At 41.1% G+C, this 12,474-nt stretch overlaps 1 protein-coding gene across 3 annotated transcripts in view; it reads left to right on the top strand.

Annotated features, from left to right (window-relative positions):
• Window positions 1–11,233, top strand: part of LOC144195692 (tetratricopeptide repeat protein 28-like) — a 131,069-nt gene extending 119,836 nt beyond the window's left edge. For 2 of the 3 annotated variants that reach the window (XM_077715498.1, XM_077715500.1), the window contains 15 exons: window positions 670–799; window positions 918–1,136; window positions 2,125–2,293; window positions 3,257–3,397; window positions 5,445–5,589; window positions 5,703–5,882; window positions 6,002–6,546; window positions 6,708–6,955; window positions 7,057–7,181; window positions 7,259–7,490; window positions 7,797–7,873; window positions 8,466–8,489; window positions 9,084–9,213; window positions 9,302–9,409; window positions 9,501–11,233. In XM_077715498.1, coding sequence (XP_077571624.1) covers window positions 670–799; window positions 918–1,136; window positions 2,125–2,293; window positions 3,257–3,397; window positions 5,445–5,589; window positions 5,703–5,882; window positions 6,002–6,546; window positions 6,708–6,955; window positions 7,057–7,181; window positions 7,259–7,490; window positions 7,797–7,873; window positions 8,466–8,489; window positions 9,084–9,213; window positions 9,302–9,409; window positions 9,501–11,098 — 4,071 coding nt within the window. In that variant the 3' untranslated portion in view covers window positions 11,099–11,233. The remainder of the gene's footprint in view (window positions 1–669; window positions 800–917; window positions 1,137–2,124; window positions 2,294–3,256; window positions 3,398–5,444; window positions 5,590–5,702; window positions 5,883–6,001; window positions 6,547–6,707; window positions 6,956–7,056; window positions 7,182–7,258; window positions 7,491–7,796; window positions 7,874–8,465; window positions 8,490–9,083; window positions 9,214–9,301; window positions 9,410–9,500) is intronic. The other variant, XM_077715499.1, reaches the window with a different exon arrangement.
• Window positions 11,234–12,474: the final 1,241 nt, after the last annotated feature.

Here is a 12,474-nt window from a genome sequence, read left to right as displayed (position 1 = left end):
TCGGCAAAGTGCAACATTACCCACTGCTATACCTGCCAACTCCTTTTCTAAATATAACATATGACAATAAATAATGTAATCAAATCAGCACAGGACTATAAAGCAGACAGATAGGTTGCCCTTTACTATATCAATTTAAATAAAACTCAAGAAACATTTTTTTGAGTTGCATTCTAAATCATTAACAAATTCAAGTGGCCCTCCTATTTAGACAGCTGGAGAACATGTTGGGTCGTGTAGGTGTGATGCTCCCACCTAGCGGTAGAAATCCTTTTTTCCCCCTCAATACAGATCCAGGTAAATGTGGAAACTGAATCTCATCAGGGATTGGCAATCCAATGATTACTTTGGCAGCATTGCAATACCCAAAATGCCTTGCCTAATTAGAAGATTAAGCGAAATTAACTCTAAACAATTCAAAACCATTCTTATGCAGTTATACAATATAATTCTTAATGATTGACCATCATTTTATATGCTTGTTATATAATATACCAAATGACAATGAAGTCTAAGATGTGGAACTTGGTTGAAACTTGTATAAATTGCTCAGTGTCAATTTTACATTCAGGTTATTATTCAAAGCCATTGTGATGTGATATCTTAAGTAATTACAAAACTGATATGTGAACAGTATTTAAATTAACTAAACTGCTTTCATTGTTGCAGCTTTACAGAGCATCTACACTATTCGAAGCCATCAGACATGAAGCGCAGCACAGCACAGACTACAAACTTTCCCTGTTTGACCTGCAAACTTCCTGCTACCAGGCTCTCCAACGGGTGCTTGTGAGCCTAGGTAAGAAATATTAGCTATTTATTGTATTATTAACAACATTGGGAAGCACACTATCAATGTGATGTCTATTACTTCAAGACTGTTATGGGTTTTTTGCAACAATGTTTGCACTCCACAGGACATCATGATGAGGCACTGGCAGTGGCAGAGCGGGGACGTACCAGAGCTTTCGCTGACCTTTTAGTTGAAAGGCAGACAGGCCAACATGACTCAGACCCTTACACTCCAGTAACAGTGGAGCACATTTTGGACACAGTTAACAGCCAGAGATCCTTGGTACTTTACTTTTCCATGGCTGCTGGTTACCTATACAGCTGGCTACTTGCCCCAGGAGCAGGTAATAAGTGACTTATGCGTGGTTTATTTCTGCAATGACACTTTTCCAACTCAACACCCTATTTTAGAAGCACTTAATTCCCAGTAAAAAAAAAAGAAGTTGGAAACAAAGTTGTTTGCTTGCACTTTCCAACTTCTAAGTGTTATTTTGCCCCATGGGGTCATGAAGTCCAGTTTTCACACCATGCTGCTACACCACCTGCCACTTTGCTGATGGGATTTGCCTCAGCAACCCACAAGGCTTTTGCCTGTGAACCATACTAATTGTTAACGACAGAGCCAACAACTCTGGCAATATCTTCCCACCTCACAAAACTTCAACACATTGAAAACATCTCTGTCAAACATGGAAACTGTTCTTAATAACCCTTTGTTTTTCTATCCTCTTGCTGATTTTTCTTATTTTCCTTGATTTTATGAACACTTTTGTGCTTTGCATTCTTATCTCTTTCTGGGTCACACCAAGTCTGGTATTGAGTGGAACTAAGATGTCTGATCTTTTTATGAGTCGTGAAATTTCAATGTCTTAAGAGAACTCAATTTTCCTTGAGCTTAATTAGAACATGTCACACAATTGCCATACTGATCTCATAGCTAGTGATCCTTTGTGTAAAAAAGGGGAAATAAAAGGCATGACCCATGTTCCATCCTACCAAGTTCTATCATTTAATCAAATGCAGCTCAAAGGCAACACAATGAACTTGACACCCTCAGCATTATTGATATGAATGAAGGCAACACTTCAGGGACAATAGTGATCATTAAGTCATTTAATATTGCCCCAAGCATAGAGCCTTGCTTGTTAATTACATGTCTGTCGCTATCTGGCGTTCCTTGGTAACCAGCTGGCACACAAGCATGTATGTGGTTGTCTAATGTGCATTCAATAAAAAAAGGCTAGAATTCTCTGTTCAAATTTCATATCCAAATAGTTTAAACGCGTTGATTTTTGTTGTTGTTGTCAATGTGCTTGTTTTTTGTCTTTATAGGCATTCTAAAGTTCCATGAGGTGTATTTGGGTGAAGGAATATCAGAAGTAGGATCAGACTTCCAGGAAGGTGGAAGTCTCAGTGGAGGCGCGGTGGTCAGTACCTCGTCATTGGAGCAGCACATCGCCAGTGCACGGGAGGCCCTCGGGGTTGAATCGTATTACAGCAGGTGAGCTTATTGTAAAGTAGTTGACAGATTTTGTCACATTAAAATGGAATGATGGAAAAAAAACCCTACAAAATCCAAAAGAGAATTTTCTCCACCTAGTTCGTTCAAGTGTAAAAAAATGTGTTATTCCACCCAATTGCTCACTGTGATTACAAGTCTCTACTCCTACTTTTGGAAGGAAACTATCTTTCCAATGAGATAAAATAATGGCTTTTCTTTGGCCAGCCTCTTAACAGTTCCACACAGCTGTTAAGCTGACACATTTAAAATGGAAAATAATTCCCCAAATGAGAAGATGGTACAGCAGTAAAGGCTTTGAAGCGGTTATTCAGCAAATGGATAACCGAGGATAGAACCAGAGGGATGCCCAATGAGTTCAAGCCAATTGAATGTGTACTTTCCTTTGTTATCCATGGACATAAACACAAAATGCCCATACATGGCCAGAAAAGACATTCAAATCTGCTAGACTTCCGCCCTCATGGTCAATGCTTGTATATAAATACCATAAATGTTATACCATTAACTTCTCTTCAGATTATATGCCCTTGAAAATTATGTTGTCACATCTTTTGCAGTAAAAAGAAGGTTGTTCATGTCATGTTTCATGCTAATTTATTTAACAACTGCAGTAGGAGTCAGTGATATTGCAGAATACCCTCGGATAAAGACTTAATAAAGAGACAGACAGCAGGTGGGGGTGGTTGACTCAATGGCTGGATCAACATCATCAGCATTGTAATGAAAGGATTACACTCTGCCAGGATTTTTTTTTTGATCGAGCCAAGTGAAATTAGGCCATCTATGTGTGGGTTGAATTGTGTGTATTTTGGGTATATAAGACTAGTTTGACTTTATTTTTCCAAAGGGGGAACAATGCAAGTCTTTATACCATCTACTTAGCTGGAGTTGCCAATCCTGCAATAACAGAGTCTGTCTAATGTCTCTTTGTCCTTTTTTTAGAGGGTGTTCTAACAGCGAAACCGAGAGTGAGGCTGGAGATTTGTTGGATCAACAATTCGAGGAGTTAAACAACAAGCTTAACTCTGTCACTGATCCTACAGGCTTCTTGCGCATGGTGTCCAGAAACAACCTTTTCAACAGGTAGGAGAATGCTTGTAAATGATCCAAACACCTGTGTGCATATAAAGAGAAGATAAAATTGAGTTCAATTGACTAGAGAAATAGAAAAGCTCCTTTTAAAGCTAGCAATTCTCTAGTTCATCTGGGAAAGGAGTTCTTTTCTATTGTCCAATCTGTGTAGAAGCAGCATGTGAATGCTTTTTATCAAATAGACTTGGAGCCAAGCCCCTAAATCCTCTATCATCTGTGTGTTTTGATGGGATGGGCCTATGTGTGCATATATATTGAACTTGCTGCAAAAAACAGTCATTTCATCACTATGGCACTGACTAGATATGTACTCCATCTAATACATTATGGACCTGAATAAATGTGTGTGAGACTGGGTCATATTTCCCTTTACACGACCTCTATTGAGCCTCTCTTTGATGAGAGGATAATTCCATCTTTAATTGAGTCTTGGTGCTCATTAAGCCCCTTTAATGGGCTCCCGGTAATAATCCACTCATTCTTGTGGGCTTCAAAAAAAAAAAGCCAGGAAATATAAAATTCCCGAGGCTCTGGAGACTAATGTGGATCACAATATTACAGCTGGAGAAGACAAAGAAAACTTCCGGTCATTATGATAAACTGCATGTGCACTGCATTTATTGTTAAAATGGTATTAAGGAGTGATAAAATCAACCCATAATTAAGAGAAATATTAATGTATTTCAGTAAAGCCCTTGAAATTATTATGTTTAACCCTCACGATCAACACTATTATTTATACAAGAGGAAGGGGAAAGTGTCCTTGTGCCAAATCCAGTTCAAGTTTAAATATGTACACTTTGTTGACACTTATTGAACCACTTAAAAATAAGACTATCAAGCATCAATGGCTATTTTCAACATTTCCACAAATGTAAAATGTGAAATTAATTGCAAAAATAATAACCACTGAAACAAAACAGTTAAGGAATGCTATAAATAAGTGTTGTTTATTTAAGACCTTCAACATAAACCTTAGACTAAAACATTCAAAAGGTTTGTTAAACATTTTTTGCTCAAATTAGGCACCCACACAAGTTAAAAAAAATCCTTCTTCAGCATGCTCTGTCTTTTCTCTTCAATGTTTCCCCTCTACACTTGACACACATCTTGTCTCAGATTATCCATTTCCTCCCTTCGAATTCCTCCATCCTGTCAGACTAACAAATGATTGTTTGCTTTCCATTGAGGCGCTTGCCAAGTTCTAAGAAAGAGACAGACAGAAAGGGACATTTTGCTTCTTTTTAAAAAGTACTATACTGAGGCAGTGAATGATTTGAAGCGCTTTAGTTGAGGGGAAACTAGTGGGCTCCCATTAGGGAGATGCTTTTTGGCTGGACCTAAAAGAAAGAGCAGATGGATGCTTGTGACAAGTGTGGCAATAAAACTTGGCCCTCTACTCTTTCTGTGGCAAAGGCTTTATACTCTGGCCATCATTAGCAAGTTCTCAACGTGTTACGTCTTTTTGATGACACAGGGAGGCAAAGTAAACAAATCTTTTGGTTGACCAATGCTGTTGTGGCTTTGGATGATATTTTACATGAACATATGTGAGCACAGTTGAGTTTTTCCTCTTAATGTTTCCCCAACAAAGCTCCACTATTGGAATGTAACAAGAGCAGAGTTGCTGACTATTACAGCTCTATCCTGCCACCTTGTGGAGTTTGAATATTCTTGTAAATCATTCTCGTCATCACTTCACATTCAATCAAAACATTGTAATCACCAGAAAATGTAGTAGTAACATTTCTACATGGCATTCATGACAAAGCTTGTGTCAATTGGTATTATATGAGAATAGCAATGGTAAAATATTGGACTTTATTGTTCTTTTTTCCTTGAAAAACTGAATATTTGGTGCACATTAAAGACATTGTTGGTGCTTTAGGGAATAATATGTCTTCAAATAGTGAAAATTACTAGGTGTATGAAAAAAACATTTGACCTAGGTTGATATATGAACATAATAAAGTTCCTTAACGTAATTGAATACACAGCAGGAATGTGTAATTTACAATGTGATATGTTACACTTGTAGAAGCTGCCAGAGCATGACCAGCCTGTTCAGTAATACCATGTCTCCTGCCAAAGACGGTTGTTCTTCCTTGCCTCATCGCACCAGCAATCTCGGGAAGCCTCCTCTCAGAGCACTTTATGATTTGCTCATTGCACCTATGGAGGGGGTAAGTGTTACTACCCTCTTCCTAGAATTCTGCGTGAAAGATCAAGCAACACACATAAGTTGTATTTTTTTTCCCTCTAACCGTGCATGTACACACCTATTTTTGTCCTACAGGGCTTGATGCACTCCAGTGGTCCAGTGGGCAGACACAGACAACTCGTCATAGTTCTGGAAGGAGAACTTTATCTAATACCGTTTGCTCTACTGAAAGGAAGTTCATCCAATGAGTATCTATACGAGCGTTTTAGCCTCATTGCTGTTCCATCAATCCAGGGCCTTGGATCCTGTGCAAAGGTGGAATTTTTTATTCAGATTTTCATCATTGAAAAGCCGTTGTGTCATCATTGATGACTAATCAGGTCATTGTCTTAAATGTGTTTCATTAATTCATTTTTGTATTGTCAAATTTTTAGTTCCATCCCCGGCGGCCTGGACCAGTTCCCTGTGGTGGGGTGTCAATGGCAGCAGTGGTGGGAAATCCTAAACTGCCTTCACCAGTGATGGACCGCTGGCTCTGGGGACCAATGCCCTCTGCCGAAGAAGAGGCTCTGATGGTAGCGGAGCTATTGGGATGCCAACCACTATCTGGGACAGCAGCGACAAAAGAGAGGGTGATGAGTGCCCTGACACAAGCAGAATGTGCTCATTTTGCTACTCACATTTCATGGAAATTGGCCGCACTGGTGCTTAGTCCTAACCCAGAAAGTATGCCTGGTGCAGCAACCACTAACGTAGGTGGGGGAACAATAGGTAGAGGTACAGGTCGAAGAAGAGGAAACAGCAGTCGAGGCAGGAAGGGTTCAGTTGGGAGTGGCTACACCAACCCAGAATCTCACCACATGCAAGATGACGGCAGTGATATGGACAGTATGTGCGATAGTCCACCATTACAAGAATTTCTCTTGACAGCTGCCGATATCCTGGACCTTAGGCTGCCTATTAAGCTGGTGGTGCTTGGGTAGGTGATTCACATACAGTACAGTAGGGATAATGATCACAATATTGTTTTTATTTGAAAAAAATGAACAGTTAAGCAACATAGTTACTGGAAATTGTTCATTGTGTTCAATGAGAATGGTGTTTTTTAATCTAGCTTGCTTTCTGATTCTGTTTGATTAGCTCCTACCTGGAGTCCAGCAGCAAGGTGACAGCCGACGGTGTGGTCGGCTTGACACGTTCCTTCCTGGCTGCGGGGGCACAGTGTGTCCTTGTGTCTTTGTGGCCGGTCCCTATGGCAGCTTCTAAGGTTTTTGTCCATGCTTTCTACACTGCCCTCCTGAATGGAACTAAGGCAAGTGCGGCACTGGCAGATGCTATGAAAACTGTACAAAGCAGCAAGCAGTTCTCGCATCCTTCCAACTGGGCAGGTTAGTGTTGGCAATAAAAAGGATAAAAACAAATGTTCAGAAATGAACTTAAATATCTCAATGACTAATGTGCTCTTATTACTCTTATATTTTCTGTCCAGGATACATGTTGATTGGCACTGATGTGAAACTGAACAGCCCCTCCTCTTTGATTGGGCAAGCTTTAGCAGAGATTCTTCAGTGTCCGGAACGCGCTCGCGATGCTCTGAGAGTCTTACTCCACCTGGTTAGAGATGGATTTACGTAGTTATGGAATTCATAAGGAAACGCATGTTACTGATACTTCTGTTACACTGTTTGCAGGTGGAGAAGTCCCTTCAAAGAATCCAAAACGGTCAACGTAACTCGATGTACACGTCCCAACAAAGTGTGGAGAATAAAGTTGGGGGAGTCCCTGGGTGGCAGTCCTTGTTAACTGCCGTGGGCTTCCGCCTTGACTCTGCGGGCACTGGCATCCCTGCAGCAGTTTTCTTTCCCACTGCTGACCCAGGAGACAGGCTTCAACAATGCAGTACCACTTTACAATCACTTCTAGGTGAGTACCAAAGACAAAGTTGGTATCAGACTACAATAAAATGAAAAACAAATTGTTTTGTTGTTGTAAATTACTGAAATGTATATTTATTATGGACACAATTTGAACACAAATGTTCGGCCGTACCTCAGTTCCTGTTCAAAACCAATGGTATCAAAAATTTCATCTGACATGGACACAGACACAGTGATTTTATTGTTCGTAGTGTAGTTCAGATCAGCAGCAAATGCAAAAATGGTAAACTATTGACTATTCCCAATTGAAGAATCTGCTATGTTAACGATACCTACTTCTTCCGTCCCTCAGGTCTGCCACCGCAAGCCCTCCAGGCTTTGTGCAAGCTCATCACAGCTTCAGAGGCAGGAGAGCAGCTCATCAATCGGGTATGGACCTATCTAATGCAAAGGCCACATTAAACATTATTTTTTCTGGGCACATCACGCAGTTCTAAGACGATATATTGTCCTTGTATAACCATATGATGTCAGAACGGAATACAATCTGTTGCCCTGGCACCTTAAGCTTCATTTTAATCTCTTTTGAAATGCGGTGGGAAAGCCTAATTACTTCAAGCCTTGGTTTTATCTAAAGACTTCTTGTTACACCCAATCATGTGAAGCCAGCAAATAATCTTTATCCGCATGTTTTGCGTAACGTGACGTGAGCACATGTTCCCATGCGGTGAATGACTACCCACTTGATGAAATAAGCAGACAAACTCCTCAATAACAGAATAAATGTAAATTAAGAGATCTTTATCTCATGCATTTGTATTTTAACAGGACAGTTATAGTAATGTAACATTCTCTATCAGGGTATTGAGTGCCAAAGTATTTTTCCTGGATATTAGTTGATGCACTGCAGATGCTTGTTCATTGTGTACCTTTTTATTGATCTGAACCCTTGTGAGGTGGCCTGTGTGCATGCAATGAAAATACTATTCTCTCTCCCCTGTCCCTATTGTGCAATCTGAAGGCTGTTAAAAATATGGTGGCAATGGTGAGTGTGCCTTCACCTAACTGCAAACCATTCCAGCCCGCCCTGCATCTACTAAACCTATTTGTAACACCACCATTGTAACTGCATGATTTATACCATGTTAATCTGCAAGTATGAAATCTAAAATGTCAACAACATTCTTAATGCAATCATACCCATTCTTTATAAATGCAATAAAGATATAGGATGTAAAAGTGACGTGACGACAACGGCATGTGACCATACTCCCTAAATAGTTACGTCAGGTTAACAAAGGTGTCCCTGTTTTCAGCTGTAATCTCCAAACAAAACCGCCCAGAACGCACGTGTACCACCATTTCCGTCTTTCACCTTTAAAGCCTATTCATACCTGCTACAAATCGATGAACACGTGCCTGCAAATACATTAGTTTTAATAATTGTGTGCATTTTATTCATACAATTAAGTACATTTAAAATGAAACTAGATGTATTCATCCACATTTTCTGCCATGGCTTGTGGCTCAAATATCAATAAATGTACTAAAATCATATCATAGAAAACAGTGTCTAATACCAATAGGATTAGACTAACATTATTAGCATTGTTAATAATGCTTTTCTTGTTTTCTCCAGCTCCACCAGGTGCTAGTCCAGCTCCAGACTGGTGAGAAAGAACAGGATTTTTCACTCCTGCCTATCCAGGTGTCCATCAGTGTGCAACTTTGGAGGCTACCAGGATGCCATGAGTTTTTGGCAGCACTTGGTGAGTCGCCTTGTTCCTCCATGTAGCTTCCCACATCATATCCACTAACTAAAAGACAACATTTATTTGTCTTTGAATGTATATGCAGGTTTTGACCTTTGTGAGGTAGGCCAGGAAGAAGTGGTCCTAAAGACAGGCAAACTAGCCAATCGCCGCACATTGCACTTTGCTCTTCAGTCCCTCCTGGCATTATTTGGTATGTATACAAATGTTTTGGTTTTCATTCATGTTTGGCTTGCTTTTCTGATCTTTTCAGTCTTATTTTTTTTACCAATCATTTCTTTCAGACTCCACAGAACTGCCAAAGCGTTTAAGTCTAGACAGCTCATCTTCCCTTGAGTCTTTGGCCTCAGCGCAGTCCGTTTCCAACCCTCTTCCAAGCTATTCAAGCCTTCCCTTCACTCCTCATTGCCTGGACAATCAGGCATCAGACGCCATCTCTGTCTATAGCCTGAGCTCTGTGGCCTCTTCCATGAGCTTTGCTTCCAAATCCGATTGTGACTTCCTCAGCCATCGGCACCGCAGTGGGGTCTCGGCTCACTTTGCGGCACACAAACACCCTCACGTGCCCCGGAGTCGATCGTCTCCTCACGGAGCAACGACTGCAATGTCAGGATCCCGTGGAGAAGAGGAGGAATATGAGGGCTTCTCTATTATCAGTAGCGAGCCGCTCGGGGGCCATTGTGACTCTTTGCCTCTACCACCAGGCCACGGCCAGCGCCACCTCAGAGGAGGAAGAGGTGTGGTTTCTCGGTCAAGTAGTGGAGCAGGCAGAGGTTACTCTGTGTCAGTGTCGTCGAGAGGCAGTGTCAGCACCCCCACTTCTCCTGTCAAGACATGCCTGGTTCCCAGTCCAAACTCACCGTTCCAGAAAGTTGGCAAAGTGAGCACCTCAGACACAGGTGAATCGGATCAATCCAGTACGGAGACTGACAGTACTGTGAAGTCTCAGGAGGAAAAAGGCCCCCCTCTCGATCCTCAGGAACTGGCGCAGAAGATTTTAGAGGAGACCCACAGCCACCTACGAGCAGTTGGTAGTCTTCAGCGAGCCAGAGTGGATGGCGGAAATTCGAGAGGAAATTCACCACAGAGCAGCAGCGCCTTCCGTTCCTCAGAAACTAGTGCTTTCAGTCGTCCTAACAGCAGTGCTAGCGACAGACCTCAGTCTTCCCCAAAACCCAAACCCCCCTCTCGCTCATCTTCTTTGCAAAAAATAAGCTCCGGCTACAACAGTCCGGCTGTCTCAGAGTGTTCACAAAAAGACGGCAGCCATCCTTCACCAAATTCAGACAGCCATGCACAATTCAAATTGAAGTACCCAAGTTCCCCATATAGTGGCCACATATCACGATCCCCCAGTAATGTGTCTCCTAGCTCTGGTCACCAATCACCAGTTGGGAGTGCACCATCGCCTGCCCTATCCTATTCCTCTACAGGCTCCGCCACCTCGGCCGATGCGCCAGATCTTGACCGATTAAGGAGAGGGGTCATTGATGAAAAAGTCCAGGCTATTCATAATCTAAAAACCTTCTGGGCAAACGCTACAGGTCATCAACATCTCGGCCCCGTCAGAGCTGTTCACAGCGCCCCTGGTCCTCTGGCATCTGCCAGTAGGGATGTACTGAGCCTTCTTAACCTGTCTCCACGACATTGCTCCCCCAATGATACTCAAGACAGCCTGGAGCTGCGAGAGCTGGGGCTGCAGTCAATGGAGAGGGGTGGTAAGAACTCCAATGGACATCACTGCTCCAGTCCCAAGAAAGGGGCTCCATCGCCCACCATTTCTACAAGCAGTAGTCCTGGTGCTCGTTCAATTCGACTACCCTCTGGGAATGGATACAAGTTCTTATCACCTGGAAGATTTTTCCCTTCTTCTAAATGCTGAAACATCAGATGTGTGTGTGTGATAAGAAGTTGGTCACTCTTTGAGAGCTGTGATTGGCCAGTCAAGCTTTACAAATGGTCAGGACAATTATTGATTGGTCGGATGGGTTGGTGTTTTTGGCACATGCCTGCAGTTTTGTTTATGTGCCCGGAATTTTTTGCTAAAGGCGATGAGAAAGGCTCGACGACCTGATACTGTGTTTGTGTGTAACTTTGTGTCAGGTAATTGTAAATGCCATTCGGACTTTTCCCACCAAACATTGTTCGCACGGGCCAAAATGCAACAACTATGACTGACTTCTTCCATTTTATCTTTTGTTTCAAAGAATTGTAATGTTATTATTGTTTGTTATTGTTATTAATATTATAATTATTATTGTTATGTTTGTAAATTAATTCCAGTGTTTCACAATCAGTATTAAGCGTTTTTATATTATTAAAAAAATGAACAAAAATGTACCGTGTAAAGATGGATAGAGTGGGAGAAAAGATTTAATATTTTTTATCGAAGTCAGAAGGCATTTTGCCTGATTTCTTTGTGAGTTGAGTGTCTGCTCTGAAGCATGGATTCTATTGCTATTCAATGTTAAGTATGGCATATGAATTTTTAGCCAATGATTTTTTTTTATTCAACATCACGGTTTTGTGACGACCACCTGTCATTATCAGTAAACTGTTTCAATAAAAGAAAAAACAAACACCTTTTCTGCTATGCTCTACAACCAACTATACGTAAAGTTTTCTTAGTTGACTAATCTGTCTTTTGCTTTGAGTTTGATATTTTTTCCTTATAATTTCTATTCCCTTATTCAAGAACAGGTCATGATTCACACATTGTTTGCCCATATTTTTATTCCATCATTATAAGGTGCAATGTGGACCAGCGGAGCCAGTGGTTTGCACATCGGCCTCACAGTGGGGAACCTGGGTTCAAATCCAGGTAAGTCTACCTGTGTGGAGTTTGCATGAACTCTCCGGGCCTGTGTGGATTTTCTCTGGGCACTTTGGTTTACCCACACATTCCAAAGACATGAATAGGCTTATTGGACACTAGATTTCCCCATAATAATATACTTCTACTCTACTACTATATACACATACACAAATAAACTTTAGTATTCTTTTCAGGAGTCTGAGTTGCAGGGTTTTCTTTCTGATATTTGAGATTCAGCATTTAGGGATTGTATCAGTAGTTCTGCTTTTCAAATGAACTTTTTTTTCTTGTGCAAATATTTGAACTAAGAAGAGTGTGTATATGAATGCTCATGCCATCTCTGTTTTTGCCCCAGTGATGAAATCCAACATATACTGTAAAATGACTGGCTTTTTCAGCCACGTGAAATAGATTTTACTGGCTAATATACATGATGAGAGGTA

This window comes from Stigmatopora nigra, chromosome 4 (genome assembly GCF_051989575.1).
Source record: "Stigmatopora nigra isolate UIUO_SnigA chromosome 4, RoL_Snig_1.1, whole genome shotgun sequence".
Taxonomy (NCBI): Eukaryota; Metazoa; Chordata; class Actinopteri; order Syngnathiformes; family Syngnathidae; genus Stigmatopora; species Stigmatopora nigra.
The sequence above is the reverse complement of the archived record's forward strand: the minus strand, read 5'-3'. Positions and strand labels throughout refer to the sequence as shown.